Below are 15,775 nucleotides of genomic sequence, written 5' to 3' on the forward strand. Positions count from 1 at the left end.
GACTATAAATGTGTTATATCTGGCTCATCCCCACCCATTAGTCAATTTAAATCAAGCTTCTGGAAAAAGCATGTGGAAAATAACACTGTAAGTAGGGTTTTACAGTAACAGCTACCAGCTACTGTGACTAAAGCTGATGGACAAATTGGCTGTATGCTTTATGTATTCATTAAAAGCTTGAACATAGCAACCAATAGACTGCTGTCTTTGACCGACTTGTCACCCTCTTCACTTACATCATTGTAAATCTGATTCTGTCCCCTAATATAGCCTCATCATCTGAGCAGCTGCCCTCACCGTCTTCATGACCCTCAGGAACAGGCAGGTCATGTTTTCACTTCTTTCCATAAAACATATTGGCATCCCAAGGACATAAAATGTTCACTGCATCTCACTTTGTAATAGCTGCAGTGTTACCACATAGTTGGAAAATTTAATCCCCTAATGGTACATTGTTAGTTGTGCATATTATATATATATATATTTTTTTTAGTCAGAGCCTTTAATAAACTACAGCTAAAATTACAAAATACTTTAGTAAACACATTTAGCTACATCAGTATATATGTGGGAGGGATCTAATTACATTATCTACCTCAAAATTAAGTTACCATCGCACCTATCTATCATGTGACCCAAAGCATGGCACACACTCTTTCCCTGGATACTAAAAAGCTTGATCACGTGATGACTTGCTCTTTGAGAAATAGAAGAGTTAAGTGAGTGCATGCACTTTATAAATATTTTAAAAATATTTTTCCTTCTGTTATTTTAACTGATGAAGTCCCAAACAGGATTAAAGTTGGTGCTACTCCAAATAAAGAGCTGTTTGCTGGTGGAGAAATGTTTTCCTGCATCTTCTCCACTGCTGATGCTACATTATACATTATTATTGTTATTTATATTATCATTGTTTAGAACATATTAAAATGTTAGTAAAACCTTTAAAGTTCTTTGTCTATCAATTATCCTCCCAAACAGTAACATGACATAGCCATCCTTACGCTCACCTAAAGTTGAAGCGAATGGCTTAGTAACGAAATACCTGTGCAGTAAAAACAACCACATGATACAAAGTAAACAAAGATCTCCAGAAACAGTTAAGTCTCCTTTCATATTTTCTTCTCCCATCAAAGGTAACTTGGTTTTCCTCTCTCGACTGCAAAACACAAACTTAAATACATGATGGTGAAAAAGAACGACCCTTTATTAAACATAGAAAACAACTGTGCATAATAAATAAAGATATTTGTGCAAATGGCATAACCTGGTCCGATTTTCTTTTGCACAGCAGCAAAACAAAAAGGGCAGAAAGACAGTTTCCTTCTCAAGCCTGATCAGCCATTCTGCTGAGGCACAGAGGTAGTCCAAGCTGACTGTGCCATAAGCTTGCTTACACACACACCTTTGCAACGTTTTACTCCACAATTCAAATGGCAGAGCTTATGTGAGGATTGAAATCAAAGCACCCAGAGTCAAAACACTTCTGTTTGTAAAAGCATTAATGTGAACATAAAGTGAGAGGGAAAAAAAAACCAAAACTGCACATCATAAATGTCATATATATGCCAGTGATTCAGTGGCTCACGAGGAGTGAGACAGCTGCAATATACCAGCACTGTCCTCTCACCCTAGACAGCAGGAGTGAGACAGCTGTAATATTCCAGCACTGTGCTCTTGCCACAGAAGCAGAAATTTCTAGGGCACATATGAGATTAGTATTTACACAAACGTACACTGAATTTGAGTAAAATCCATCCTTTTTCTTATTTAATGACATTTGTCTCATATAGTATCATACACCATTTTCTTTTAAGCAGTGGACATATTTTAGGGAAGAAAAACCAAAACAAAAAACATTTGTATGGTCTGATGTTATCCACAAAGCCCTTTCCAGGCAAGCAGTCCTGATACAAGGATTAATTAAAACAAACAAAAACAAACAAAAAAAGGCCAAAGAAAACCCACCTAGCATGTACACACGCACACAAATAGGCCTATTAAAAACTGACCTATTAATATACTGTAGCCATCAGGTGCCTCAGTAAAGCTTTTGAACTGTAGATCTCATCCTCCAGCATCCAAAGAACTGGAGTAACAAAATCAACTCAACCTACACCATTTATTAGAAATGAGCTTCTTTTCAATACAGTGCATCTGGAGACAATTCAGGAGAAATTCGATTTAAAAAATCTAGCACTGGGGACAAACAAAAATAGGACAGCTTCTGACAGATGATCTTTAGACTAAGTATAAATCAGCAAAGAATTTGTGGTTGGGGGGGGGGGGGGGGGGGGGGGGGGATTACTCCACCTCAGTAACAGAGGCAATGCTTCTTTCACACATGTAATTTATGATCCACATAGACCCTGCCCACCCCCTTTCCCCCCCAAAAAGAATGCCAAGGCCAAGCAGGGAAAAAAGGATCAAGTTCTAAGAAAATAAATGTGACCCAAGTTTGTAATGCAGGATGGTGATGTTTGCAAGTGAAAAAGGTGCACAGCATGTTCTGTCCCTATGGCAACTATCTGTTACCAAGGCAACAAACAGTCCAAGTTAGGTGAGGGCTGAATAGCAGTTGCTTTTGCTACTGCACACAGTGTGTACCTCTGCTCCCTGGAAGAAGAATTAAGGCACAGTGGAATGCGAAACCATTTCACATTTGCTGGGGTTTCTCCATTATTGGCAGAGATCAGAATATAAGGCAGTTTCCAGTTCCTCACTCATGGGGGGGGGGGGGGGGGGGGGGGGCTCTTAAGAACAGTCTCAATCCACAGTGTGAGAATCCAAAAAAGGTAGGATAAGAAAAAAAAGTGAACTTCCAAGCACTTTGAAACAAATCCAATATGTACTGCACATCCATCAGGGACATAAAACAGAAAGTATCAACAAGCTAATAGAATCTGGTGAGTGAGAAGATTTTAAAGTGGCAGTCAAGCATAGAACAAGAGAAGTGACAGTGTGCAGTCTTTATGCCAGAAACTCCTCCTGTCTCTGTGGTTTACAGTAGCCACCGTTGGGTTGTTTGTGCTCGTCTAATGCATAGCTTCCCTCATCCTTCTTCTTCATGCGGTACACCATGAGTGCCACGAGCATGATAGCAAAAGCCAGACCCACCACGCCACCTGCAACCACTCCTGGAAACACAGAGGGCACCATGAAAAATAGCAGCCCATTTAATGATCTCATCTGCTTACATGCAAAGTTACTGAAACACCATACACCTAATGCAAGTAGCTAATAAATCTTGAATGAGCAACTTAACTTATGCTTTATGAATGCACCTTGAAATACAATGGCAACAAATACCTGCGAGGACTTCCTTCTTTTCCAGTAAACTCTCATTTTCGGATGCGTTACCCAGAGGTGACTCATACAGAGGTTGGTCTGATATTGTTTTAGGGTTCTCATTCTCAAAGTCAAAGTCTCCATCATTCTGCCCAAAGAAAAGGAACAGTGTGAGAGGTAATGGTATTTGAACATAAATAATATTTATTTTAATGTGCAATCCTACAAGCTTAGCAAAGTAAATTAGAGTCTCAGTTCCATACAGTGGCAAAGAAATATCAGAAATGATTTTTTGACAGTTAAGCATATATTTGGGCATAGTGGCATAGCAGTTTTTAAAAGACAGGAATTCCATGAATTAACATTAATCTGAGGGCATTTTAGCTTGGTGTTGCCAGGATAACCTCTTACCGGATTTGCTCTGTTGACCTCTTGCTTAACCTCTGGAATTATGGCGTCCTCAATAAAACTGACTTCTGTGGTATCCTGAACAGTTGTGGTCTCGGCAGCATTACCAGAAGCTTCACTGTCAGCTGGCTCACGGGGTCCTGTTGTGGACAGAGGCCATGCTGTTGCCTCCACTTTAGGCGTATCAGTTGACCAGTCAGCATGTTCAGATGAAATCATAGTTCCCCCTTTCTCCTTGACCAGCATGACTGATTTTGTAGTGTCTTCCTCAATGACCTCAATTGGACTTGTGGTTGTCCACAGCTCTGTAGTTACTGGCAACTGTGGTAGCTTCTCAGCTGTAAAACTCCTAGTCTCTTCATGGTAGGCTTCTGTGGTTTCAGAACCAAATACTCCCTTCACTGTGACAACTACCTTGCCAGAGGTTGGAGATGGAGTTTCGGGCACTGTGGTGGTGTGCAGTCGAGGAGCCTTGGTGATGGGGTGTGATGTTTGAGCATTGGGTACAAGTGGTGTGGTAGTCTGGTCTGGAAGCCTCACAGAGGCATCTGTGACCCAGGCTGTCTTTGTAGTGTTAGCATTAGCTTGGGTTGCCATTTCGAAATCTTTGAGATCTACAAAACCCAAACATGAAAGGATCATGAGTTAAACTGAAACACAACCACAAAAAAAAAAAAGGTTCAACAAAAAGTGCTCCATTATTTTATACAAGAAATATGTTTTCTTGCCGTTTTCCCAGATGACATGATTGAGTGTATTATTTCAAAAGATGCTCTGGAGCAAACGCATTGAATAATCAATTTTGTCAAAACCCATCCTCATCACCTCAATGATTCCATTTGCTCATTATAAATAATCTTTTGGGTTAGACAACTGCAGGCTAAAGAAAACTACATTTTTACCACCCAGCATGAACTAAAAAATATGCAATTAACATATTGTGGTATATATAGTGAGGAAAAGTGATAAGCAGACATAGAAACATGGAGTGGAGACTGTACAAATAATCACCATAATGGCTACCTGACTGTACTTGTTAATTTCAATATAAATAAAAGGGACCACCATCTTTAATAAAAAGTCGACATATGTATGAGACAAAGACAAAGGTTCATTGAAGTGAAGGAGGGCTTTTATGTTAGAAGTAGTGGTCCTGTTGATTCCCAGCTGAAGCAAATGTGTTATCTGTTTATTCCTTAACTAATTTAAAACCATAATGTATCTACAAACGCAAAAAGTATATTACAGAGATGTGAGTCAGACGCAGCATTATTAAAGTGCTTTTACAAAGGTGGCATCTTACCATGGTCTCCTGAGCCAGACCCAGAGAACTCCTCACCGTCTCCTGATGATTCTTCATCGTCAGGTACAAAATCAGCATTTTGCTGTGAGAGTGAGGGAGAGAAAGAGCATGTGAAAGTGAGAGAGAAAGTGAGATAAAGTACTACTGTTCATTATGGTTGCTGACATGTTTCAGTAGCAAGATACACCATGTTCTGTGTTCCTGACCTAAAATTCTGTTTATAGATTCAGGTAACAGTCCAAGAGATTGTTAGGTTTACTTTCCTGTTTTTTTTTTTAAACAATATTGTCAGCAGCCCTGGAATGTTATAGATCAACCCCCTTGTCTAGCTGCATCATGTGACCTTTCCCCCCCCCATGAATGGCAGTCTGGACTGTACTCCGCATCTCCCCCTAAAAGGAGGTTTGTTCCCCTGGACAACCACACAAGTGATCATTCTACAGGTGAGAACATAGAAACAATATCTGCTGTTAGAACTATTAAACTTTAAGCAGGATTTAAAATAATGTGAGGAATATGGACCAAAGCACTCATACACAAAGGAGACATAGTGCCCCCTCCCCCCCAATCCACCGTTTATTCTGTCCACAAAGTCCTTTGGCCCTCTGGTCATATAGCTTTGACTCATTACCCTGTGACCCAGAGTTCTCTTCCAGAATAAATGGACTCTATGGTGCAGTCTGCCTAAAGTGGTCTGCCAGCAGATTAACTCATATCAGTGTTAACCCATATTTACATTTCAAGGGTCTTTGAAATAAATGGAAAAACACTGTAAAGAACAGAGTTGAGTGATTTATTCATAAATAATTTGATTAAATCTCCTAAATAATACCCCACAAAATTTCCAACCTGAAGAAATGGTGGGATAGTAGTGGTGGGATGTTTTTCTATGAATTCCATAATTTTTAAATTACATGATTATAAAACTACTGTCTATAATAGCAAATATCAAAAGTCAGTGGTATTTTAAAACACTATAATTAAAAAACATGCATCACTAACTTGTCTCTCAACAGAAAATACTTTCAAGTTATTATAGTTCTCCAACATACACAGCAAGGTTGAGCTTCAGTAATTCTCACTGGCCTCAGTGACATGGCAGGCTATCACTTTTCACAATGTTTCAGCTCAACAGCCAATCACAATGGAGCCCAGTGTGGCAGTATAGTGTTATATTACAACTGGAAAAAATGCTTACAGATTTAGGTACCTTGGGTAACCAACAGGATAAAAAAAGAAAACGCACAAAAAAGGCATAAAGGTCACAAAGCTCCTCTTTTTTTCCTGTCCTGAAGCTACCATTTGACATTCAAGTTTCATTAAATTGGACTTTGGTCAGTAAAGTACTGCTGTCCAGACCCCACTGCTGTAGAGATCATCCATACTGTTTGAGCACAAATAACTTAAAGGGTCAGATCATGTAAGGGTCTGTTCTGAGGTATTTTTGCATCTTTGGGCCCTTCATTTCAGAGTGGTCACCTATGATTAGACTAGCAGAGCAGTAGTCATTCTTTCCTCAACAGACCCTTGGCAGTCAAAGGCATTTGCCACTGCATATTTTCTCAACACTGTATTTTCAGAAAGCCATTGTGGTGTAGGCACATATACCACACTATAAAGTTGAGAAACAGACAAGTATTTGAGTGCATGCATTTGTGTTCACTAGTTTTTGCATTACAATGAAGGAAAAGAACCCCCTTACCAGTGTCGCTTTGCCTTTTACAAGGTAATTAAATAGCAATTCATCTCCAAATTTTCATTTACACTCTTATCTGGCATTCAGTGCACACTATTCACCAACACAAAAATTACTCCCACGCCTCACACTCTGAAAAGTAATTCATGGTCTGGTTAACAGAACAATGGCTCACCCCCCCCACCCCCCCCAATCGCAAGCATGGACACCCGACACCACGACGTGGCATACTACAGTAAATTACTGCTAATTCATATGTTTACTGGGGTAGCAAGGGGCTGCCAAGATGGGCACACCCACGTATAAACAGCAGACTGTGCGTGAAAGCCCCTTCCCAGGACACTGTCACATGTGTGTGATATCCCACCTACACACTCCCAGAAACCCCCTGGGGTTAGGGTGCGTGCTGCCCACGGAGGCAGACAGATCACATACACTGCCCATTTCCTGAGATCCCTGAAGTCAGCAGAGGCTTAAAGTTTTGTGCCCTTTTTCTCTAAACTAAACCCATAAGACAACAGCAAGGTATAAGAACAGATCTGGACGCAGAACAGCGATAAAGCTGTATTAAAAAAAAGAGTAGCCGTATGAAGTTTAACAACACACGTTAGCATTCCACTAGATAAGAGGCATTCCCCCAACTTCCTTCCCATACACAGTGAGGCTCAACACACATCCCCACAGCTCAAAGAACCATGTAATGATTTTGATATTTAACTCTTTTAGGGAAATATTCCTTTAATTAAGGAATTCAATCCTATTTTTTTATTATTCTGGGAATTCAAGGGAGTCATTCTCTTCTGACAGAAACAAAGCATGACTCAAGCAGTATCTGGACACCTTCAGCCAACAAGTGAAACAGGAAAATGTAATCTTTCTCTGCTCAGGACACTTAGCACCATTTATTCCTCACTCCATTGCTGCTTTCCCACCACAGGGTACCACTAGATTCACCTTTTTTGGTTCTCCTTTGGGAAAAGTTGTGGACAGTACCTGGTACTTTTTTTGGCATCACCTCTGTCAAGGTTTCAGAGGCAATTCCAAAGCTGAAAATGGCGCAGACTACTAATTGGTCAGAATGAGTGTCAAAACATTCTGTAACATGGCTGCATTTATTAGGGGAGTCAGCAAAACCAGTAAAACCAATGATTATCTGGTTGTATGTTAACAGGTTTGTACAAATATTTGTATTTTATTAATTTTATTTGGAAGACTTTAATGCTAACTAGGCCGAATTTGTTCATAACTAACACTGCCACTCAACGTTATGTAAATGTTATTTGTGAAGGTAAAAAACAAACAAAAACAACAAATAAACAAAACACACCTCTCCAATGTTATTAAATCAAACATACAAAATTCTTGTGGTCATTGAGATCTTTAATGTTTCTCCAATCCAAGTAAAGCTAACATCCAAATAAACTAGCTAGCTGTCTAAACTGGGTTTTTTTTTTTTTTTGCTAGTGAACATGGTCTTCTCTTTTTTTAGCCTCTATATACCCTCTATTGTGGGGGTACTCTAACTGCACTGGAAAATGAAGTACCTGGTTTAGAGTTAGGCAGCTATGATGAGAAATTAGCAGTCTTTGGCATATATGAATGTGCTAACATTTCAGTGTAGGTGTAATGGTTGCACACTGTTTTTGTGTGAAGTATCCAGCTCATTATTCCGACATTCCACACGTATTCTTCACTAGTCCATCTACAGATGTTTACAGTCCTTTTTTTGGGGGGGGGGGCTACTTGGGGTTAATTATGGCACTTGGTACTTGTGTGTTCTGTGGAACATTTATGCTTTATTTATTCATCAGTTAGCACCTTAGAAAATTTGTCCTGCTGAGAGGACCATCAAACTGTGCAGGTGTTGAAAGCCTGTCAGCATGCCCAATTTAACCTCAATTCCTCTTGGATAAGAGCACATTCCAGAGTTGTCGGTGTGTAGGCCAGTCAGTGCAGCACTTGCACCTGAGAGTAATGTAATGATAATGATGGGAGTGAAGAAACGGGACCCATGAGCCAAGATATTAAACACTGGAGATCTGCCCATATGTTTTGCATTGTCTGCCAATGCAAATTAAGCCTCTCTGGCCATGGAATCTTAAAACTGGTAAGACATGTATATGACTAACTGAAGAGGTCAAGCTCTTTTTAAATTACATTACTGATATGCATTGTAGACTTACACCAGTGTAGTGTCTACTGTCAGTGCGTCTCTTATCTCTCATGAGCCACAGTTTTTTAGGTAGTCAAATGTCACTGATGATCCAGCATGATGGGTGAAAAACACCACAGCTTGATGTAATGGACACCTGTAATTGGCATGTATTCATAGTCCACTGGCTCAGAGAACTGCAAAGAGCAATGCCAGAAAACCACCAAGCTGGGTGTGGCAAGTCCACCAATGACAAATTGAACTTGAAGAAACTTTGCATTCAGTTACCATGCTGTGATGATCGTAATTCACGTTTTGAGTCATGTGACCAACAAGCTAAGACACATCAATGACATGAAACCTCTGCTGGGAGTTTCCTAAACATCATGAATAGAACATCATCCAGACCAGTCCTTAAAGAACAGAAATGGTCTGTAAGGTATGTGGAATAAGATAAAACCAATGAAAAGAATAAATGCATGCCCAGAGTGGTTACAGGTTGATACAATAAAGTTTGACAATCCATCGATCAAATGATCAAAATTACTATATATTCACATGTATGAACTTTATTGGGGGTTAGTATTTTGTGCAATTCTCATGATGTCAGGAAAACTACCGTGGAGCTGAAGGCGCTTTGTTTTTCTACAGCAGATTGCAAACACAGGCATTTCCCACAAAGCCGTCAGAAATAAGCTTTAAAGTTCAAATCTTCATACTTGCTTTCATTTTTTTTATTGTATTAATACATAATCTACCATGCTTCTGACAGGTGATTTATAATCTGAAATAAACTGCACTTTACATATAAGATACATTTGTAATGTGAGTCACCCTATGATAAAGGTAATGGAGCATATGTCCACTGGTAGATTCAGATTAGCCAAACAGGCTGAGCTGTCAAACTTAAAGCAAAAAGACTCTATAAAAACAAAAAACAGATAATTGATTACTTGTGACAATAACAGACAAGGTTCTTCAGGGTAAGTGTGAAACAGTACTGCTGATCCAGTCACATTTGAGATTGCTCTTTAGACTGTTTCAGTTGTTATTTAAGTGAATTACAATGCATTTACAAATATATACCTTTTGGGGTGGAGATTTCAGGTGAAAAGTCCTTCAAAAAAAAAAGTCAAATATGGGTGTGATTTATTTATTTTCTAACAGAGCCACCAAAGGCATGTCTAAGATCGGCAGTAACAGTTTCCTATGTGCTTACAGCACACTTCTCAGTCATTGGCTTTGTGAGTCAGGCAAGATGACACAGCGATGTGAACAAGCCTGTAGTCAAAGCAATTAGTCTGTTATGATAGTAACCACAAAATCTCCATAGTACATAGCCAGATATTCTACCACTGAAATATAGCTGGTTTGACCAGAGTGGGGATATGCTGCTGAAATGCTTTTCTTAAAGGAGTTCAAAGGATATGCATATCTTTAAGATGAATTTCATTTAGGTGCAAGCAATTCAACACAGGAGGTTTTCAGTGTACCAGCCTCCAAGGTCTACTTTTCCTGGACAGTTCAAAGTATTGTGGGAGAGACATGAGAGATATTGGTTTGAACCCCCACTGGCAGAACCAAGCTCTCATTAAAAACAACTGGATGATGGATCTAATCTCTCATACTTCTCTCAGTGAGCTCTATAAAAAAAACTTCACATTTTCAAATAGGCTGAGCTTTCACAGTAACCAGAAAAGCCTAGAGAATACTGGAGGCACAGGAAAACCAAATCTGCTTACAGGCCATGATAGACAAGAACTAATAGCTGGCATAATGGGAGTGTTGAGCTTCTACGTGTTTACTGGGAGATAGCACCAGGGATCCAGTTTGCTGTTTAAAGGCACAGCACAGGGCTACAGTATTTTATGAGAGACTCATATCTCACTTCAGGAAAAACAGGAGATGTAAAACAGGAGATGAATGCTGGTTCCTGTTTTTTTGTCTCCCCCCTCCACTATATAAACCTTTTCCTCTGGACATAAATTATAGAATACAAAAAGAGGTGTGCAACAAAGTATAGCCAACAACCATAACTCTGCTACAGACTACAGAAATGAGGTCTTCTTGAATTACTGCAGTAAGAAACCAACCTAAATGGACTCTTATTCTATAAATAGTCCATTACCCAATCCATAATTGCATTCTCCTACAACTATGGTAGGACAATATACGGCAAAATTAGTTTAAATCTCCGAGCAGTCATCACAAACAAAAAGACTGTTTATACATTACATCTGCAATTAATAGTGGATACAGTTTTGCAGACTGGGATAATTGAGACTGAAAGTACAGCTATCAATAAGTGCCCAAAAACATTCAGACTTTCTCCAGCATTCCTCAGTAGGAAGTCGTGTGTGAACAAAACAGTTCCATACGTTTACTCCTGAAATACTATCCCAACTAATCCTGTAAAGATTTGTGATAACAGTAGTATCCAGCAGATTCCATACTACATAATTTGGGAAGAAAATGGAAGTAATCACACGTGCACATGAACGTGATTGGAGCTAGCAGGGATGAGTACTGTACGACGCGATAAAAACAATGAATAGATTCTGGCTTTCGTACTAAAACAGTGAACGGCACGCACGCGCGCACACACACACATAAATATATATATATATATATATATATATATATATATATATACATACATACATACATACATACATACACATTATTTATATATATATATATATATATATATATATATATATATATATATATATATATATATATATATATATCCGTTTTACAAGGATACAATCAAAATCTGGACGTGCGGGCCTACTGATAACTATCAAAGGCTTGGGATTACCTTTGTGTGACTTTCCGCACCCTCGTACCTGGTAGACTAAGCAAGCTCGGATCACTTCTTTTGATTAAGAGATCAGAATGCATCATGTTTAGTCTATGACCAGCTTTAAAATGTCAAAATCAGGCTACAAGACTCTGGATGTTCTCACGAAGCACATATTTTAATAAAAGCATTTTTTCCCTTTCAGTAAAAAAAGGAAAATAATCCCCGCAGCGGTTTACAAGACTTGCCTCGACCTATCTACCTAAAGAGAGTCAATCAACCAAAAGACGTGAGCTCTATGATATATAACGAAAGCCAGGTTAGTAATAATGAAGATATTGATTAAAGTCTAAACGTCTTTTAAATAGCTTCAAAACTTACCGATTTAGCTACATTTATCCACAAGCATAGACAAACAAGAAACGCGGCTTCAGAATGAATCCTCATTTTCAAACAGCAGCAACCAACGATGTGTTTTCAGGTTACTTTACAATTCTAGAAATACTTGTTGTAGGTCCAAACAAACCCTCAAGCTCCCTAAAACGTAAAAAATACCGCCAGTAATGGCTACAATGGTTTGACTTTGCGAAACTACGCTCAAGACTCCACCCTCCTCCCCGGTTGGACCAAGGTGAGTTCAAGCTTCACCCAAAGACCAAATTTGGTCATTTCCTCCGACATACCAACTCTGCTTCTGACGTAGGAGGCAACGGAGTCTCTGAACGGAATATTCATTTGAATATATCTAATTAGAATGAAAACCACGCAAACCACTATGAGATGACATTTATGGGAAAAAAAATTAAGTGCTTTTTGCAGATGTAAGCTTTGCTTTGCAAAAATAAATATCTACTTGTAACTGTAAATAATTTTGCCCTAACTAACTTTGCAAGTCTACTAATGTGTAGGCTATGATTCAGAAATTTACCTTATAAAATGTGCAAATTAAGTTAAGCAATTCTTTGTCTAAGTACACATTTCTAAACTTCCATTCCATATTCATGTTCTGTAAAGATGCACACTGTGTTGTAAGAATGTGAAACAGTTTGTATATCTGTAATAAATTGACTGTATCTTGGTTCTAGCTCAATATAGAATGACCTGATGTGGTGGAAAGGACTAGATTGGAGCATGCGAGTGTCTGTGCTTGCAGTATGAACACTGACCAGGTAGTTGTAGTAATTCATAATTCAAGGCTGTTTTCTCTAGTACCCAATGCCACAGTAGCACAATGAACAAATACTCACCTCCACCAGGTAATACAATTTTTCCCCCTTAGAGAAGCCAGTTTGATTAATGTTTGTGTATGTTTGTGTTCTGTGTGAAATGACAGCATGGTGTATTTTTGGAATATGTCAGCCAGCTGTGTTCATGTGAGATCTTAAGTGGAGAGGTTCAGAGAGGTTGTGGCATGTGACACATTCCTGTCCTCTGTGAATAGCCAAATGATCTGATCACTGTGGTTATTTTCATGGATAAAGAACACTACCCTGTCAAAGCAAATTTTTCTTGCTTCATCCATATTGTAAAACACATGTTACAATAACAATTAGACTATAGTATATAAGGGGGAAAGCAAAGAAGGAAATTTGCAGGAGATTGGCATTGCTTTTTGTGTTTAGAGCATACCACATTTATTAAATGTTATCATAAAGACTTTTTGGAAGGACCCTACATTCAATCAAAACATTCAAAGCAGTCTGTCAGAGTGTGGCCACTGTCATAATAACTGATGACAGGAGTTGGATTTTTGTATTGATGTTACATTATAGATTGTAACATCAATGTAACAATTGTAACAATTATGACGGATCCTGGGACATAATGGTAAAGGTGAGAAAGCTTGGATTAGTGAATATCTATGAATATCTATGCCTTTGGTGGCTCAAGTCAAAATCTATTAAATAATAAGTCAAACATCTATTAAAGGAGTGAAATTACTTTGATGAAGTTTAAGCCCAGGCCTGGACTACAACTGCAGTGGTTAAGTTCCAATCTTTTTTTCTTTTCTTTTTTTTTGCAGTTTTTGGTACTGATCTCAACCATTAGGAACAATAACACAAAACTAAACCTTTAAAAGTTCACCATTTAGCCTGTATGCCCTTAGCTCCCTTAGTTCTGGAAATCAAGGACTGTAGCTCTCTTCTGAAAAGTCAACTTCTTCAAAAACTTTCTTGGCCTGGGAAGCACATACAGGAGTCACCCAGCCACTTAAACTCATGACTGAGATATCACCTAATCAATGCCCTTATCACTGCTGTACTAGTATAACATTCTGCTCACTTGTCTGCTGCTTTGGACAGTGATGCAGTGCTGACTGTCTGCTGAATGAATTGAGCTACAACTGAAGCTATTTCAAGACAGGCTCTCTGTGGGCCTCTGGTTTGGCATAATCACCACCTGACAGTCCAGTCACTAATGTGACTGAAAATTGATTTTCACAAGATTTTGTATTTTTAGAGGGGCTTTGCAAGAAACTGATGACTGTGCAGCTGAAGTCATGGCATTTCCCATAGAGCCTAATAGTGCTGACAGTTTCCCACTCTGCGGTTGGCTCAATTATACAGGGCAACATTGAGCATAGCACGGGTATCCGTCTGGGAGACGTTGTTGGCAGAGGGGCATGTGTGCGGAAGTTTGCAGAGATTTTGAAGAAAGGACCATTCTGAAAATGGGGGAATCAGACAACGGTTAGGTACCAGAAAGCAAAAGAATTTTTAAAAAGCTTGATTTAAGTGACAGGCTGGAAGTGTATGTAAGATTCTTACTGATAAGTTGCACTGGTTTAACTGTTATGTTGCACTGGTCCCTATGCTATTGTGAATAATATTCTGATGTTGGCCATAAAAGGTAAAATGTTTGGGATAAGACATTTACATTAGTACATGCATTTATAGACAGACACAAAGAAAAAAGATTTACAGTACACATCAGTGACCATTTGCATGTGTTGTGTTGAATGCGTAAATGTGATAAAGACACTTTCTTATTGCCCTATGATTCTTACCATGTGGTTGTGGGGTTTCATTCATAATGAGGGATCCCACACAAGCTTTGCTTTAATATAATTGAGAACAGCTGGTTGTTGATTACATGTCTGGATCTTCCATCACTCAATAGGCTGTGAAGCTTGATGTGAGTTAGAATACAGATTCCCTTTGAGCATTACACACTGGTTTTCTCAGCTGGCTTATGTGACCAGAATAATCAACAGAATGTCATGGCAAATGTTTTAAAAAGGCAAATCATTGCGAAACAAAAAACACTTGGATCATCTGAAACATATTGTAAATTTAAAGTTCTCTAAGGATTGTTAAAAAATATGCATAACATAATTCAGTGTATACACACACATATTCAGTATGTATTTAAGCATCCTCATATAGATGCCTGCTCAAATTTAAAATAAAACCATTAAAAATTTAAGAATATTCTGTTTAAAAGCACCACTGATGAGCGATATTAGATAGTATAATATTAGATAAATCTTAATTTTTCAACAAAGAAAATAAGATGATACTTTCAAGTAGATTATAGTAATTATACATTATAGTAGTTGCACAAAATGTGTTCTGGCTTCATGCTGATGGAATATAATGGCGTGTGAATTCTTCTCCACCAAGCAGGTAATTGGCATTCCTATTTGAAGCAGTGTAATGCACTGTGTACAAAATGTACTGCTGCAAAAGTCAGCCCATTCCTATGCACCCCTGTCTCGCTCTCTCTGTTATAACTTGTTTTTGTGACCCTCTTCGACCTGAACATTTCACTTGTTTTATATAACACCTCCAGTCATACTTGTTTGTTTTGATCTTGATAAGCAAACTCTGGCTGAGCAGCAGATCTAATCACACCCACACACTGATTTAATCAGTGATTGTGAAGCACTGTGATACACCGGATTACATAATACCACTAGGATGGTAACAGATGTCAGGGGGCTTTGCTAGTAATATCCACTATAAACAGAGTGGTGAAAAACATTGCCTTTTCATGCCACATTGGATATTACACCACAGCAGCTGGAACAAAAAAAAGAAAATAAACAGAGTTCTCAGCAACAAATTACTACTTTTTATAGGGTGCCATTTTAAAGGTCGTTCACAAGTTGTATTGAAGTACACA

At 38.6% G+C, this 15,775-nt stretch overlaps 1 protein-coding gene across 1 annotated transcript; it reads right to left on the reverse strand.

Moving 5' to 3' along the window:
* Positions 1 to 1,186: 1,186 nt before the first annotated feature.
* On the reverse strand, positions 1,187 to 12,239 carry LOC113580647 (uncharacterized). The gene is made up of 5 exons (XM_027015326.3): positions 12,032 to 12,239; positions 5,000 to 5,081; positions 3,700 to 4,310; positions 3,310 to 3,436; positions 1,187 to 3,137 (listed from the first exon to the last, which is right to left on the reverse strand). Exons 1-5 carry the CDS (start codon positions 12,095 to 12,097, stop codon positions 2,971 to 2,973), a joined length of 1,053 nt encoding a protein of 350 aa, XP_026871127.2. The 5' UTR covers positions 12,098 to 12,239; the 3' UTR covers positions 1,187 to 2,970.
* Positions 12,240 to 15,775: the final 3,536 nt, after the last annotated feature.

The sequence above is a fragment of the Electrophorus electricus genome, chromosome 10 (assembly GCF_041902795.1).
Source record: "Electrophorus electricus isolate QZ-2024a chromosome 10, ASM4190279v1, whole genome shotgun sequence".
Taxonomy (NCBI): Eukaryota; Metazoa; Chordata; class Actinopteri; order Gymnotiformes; family Gymnotidae; genus Electrophorus; species Electrophorus electricus.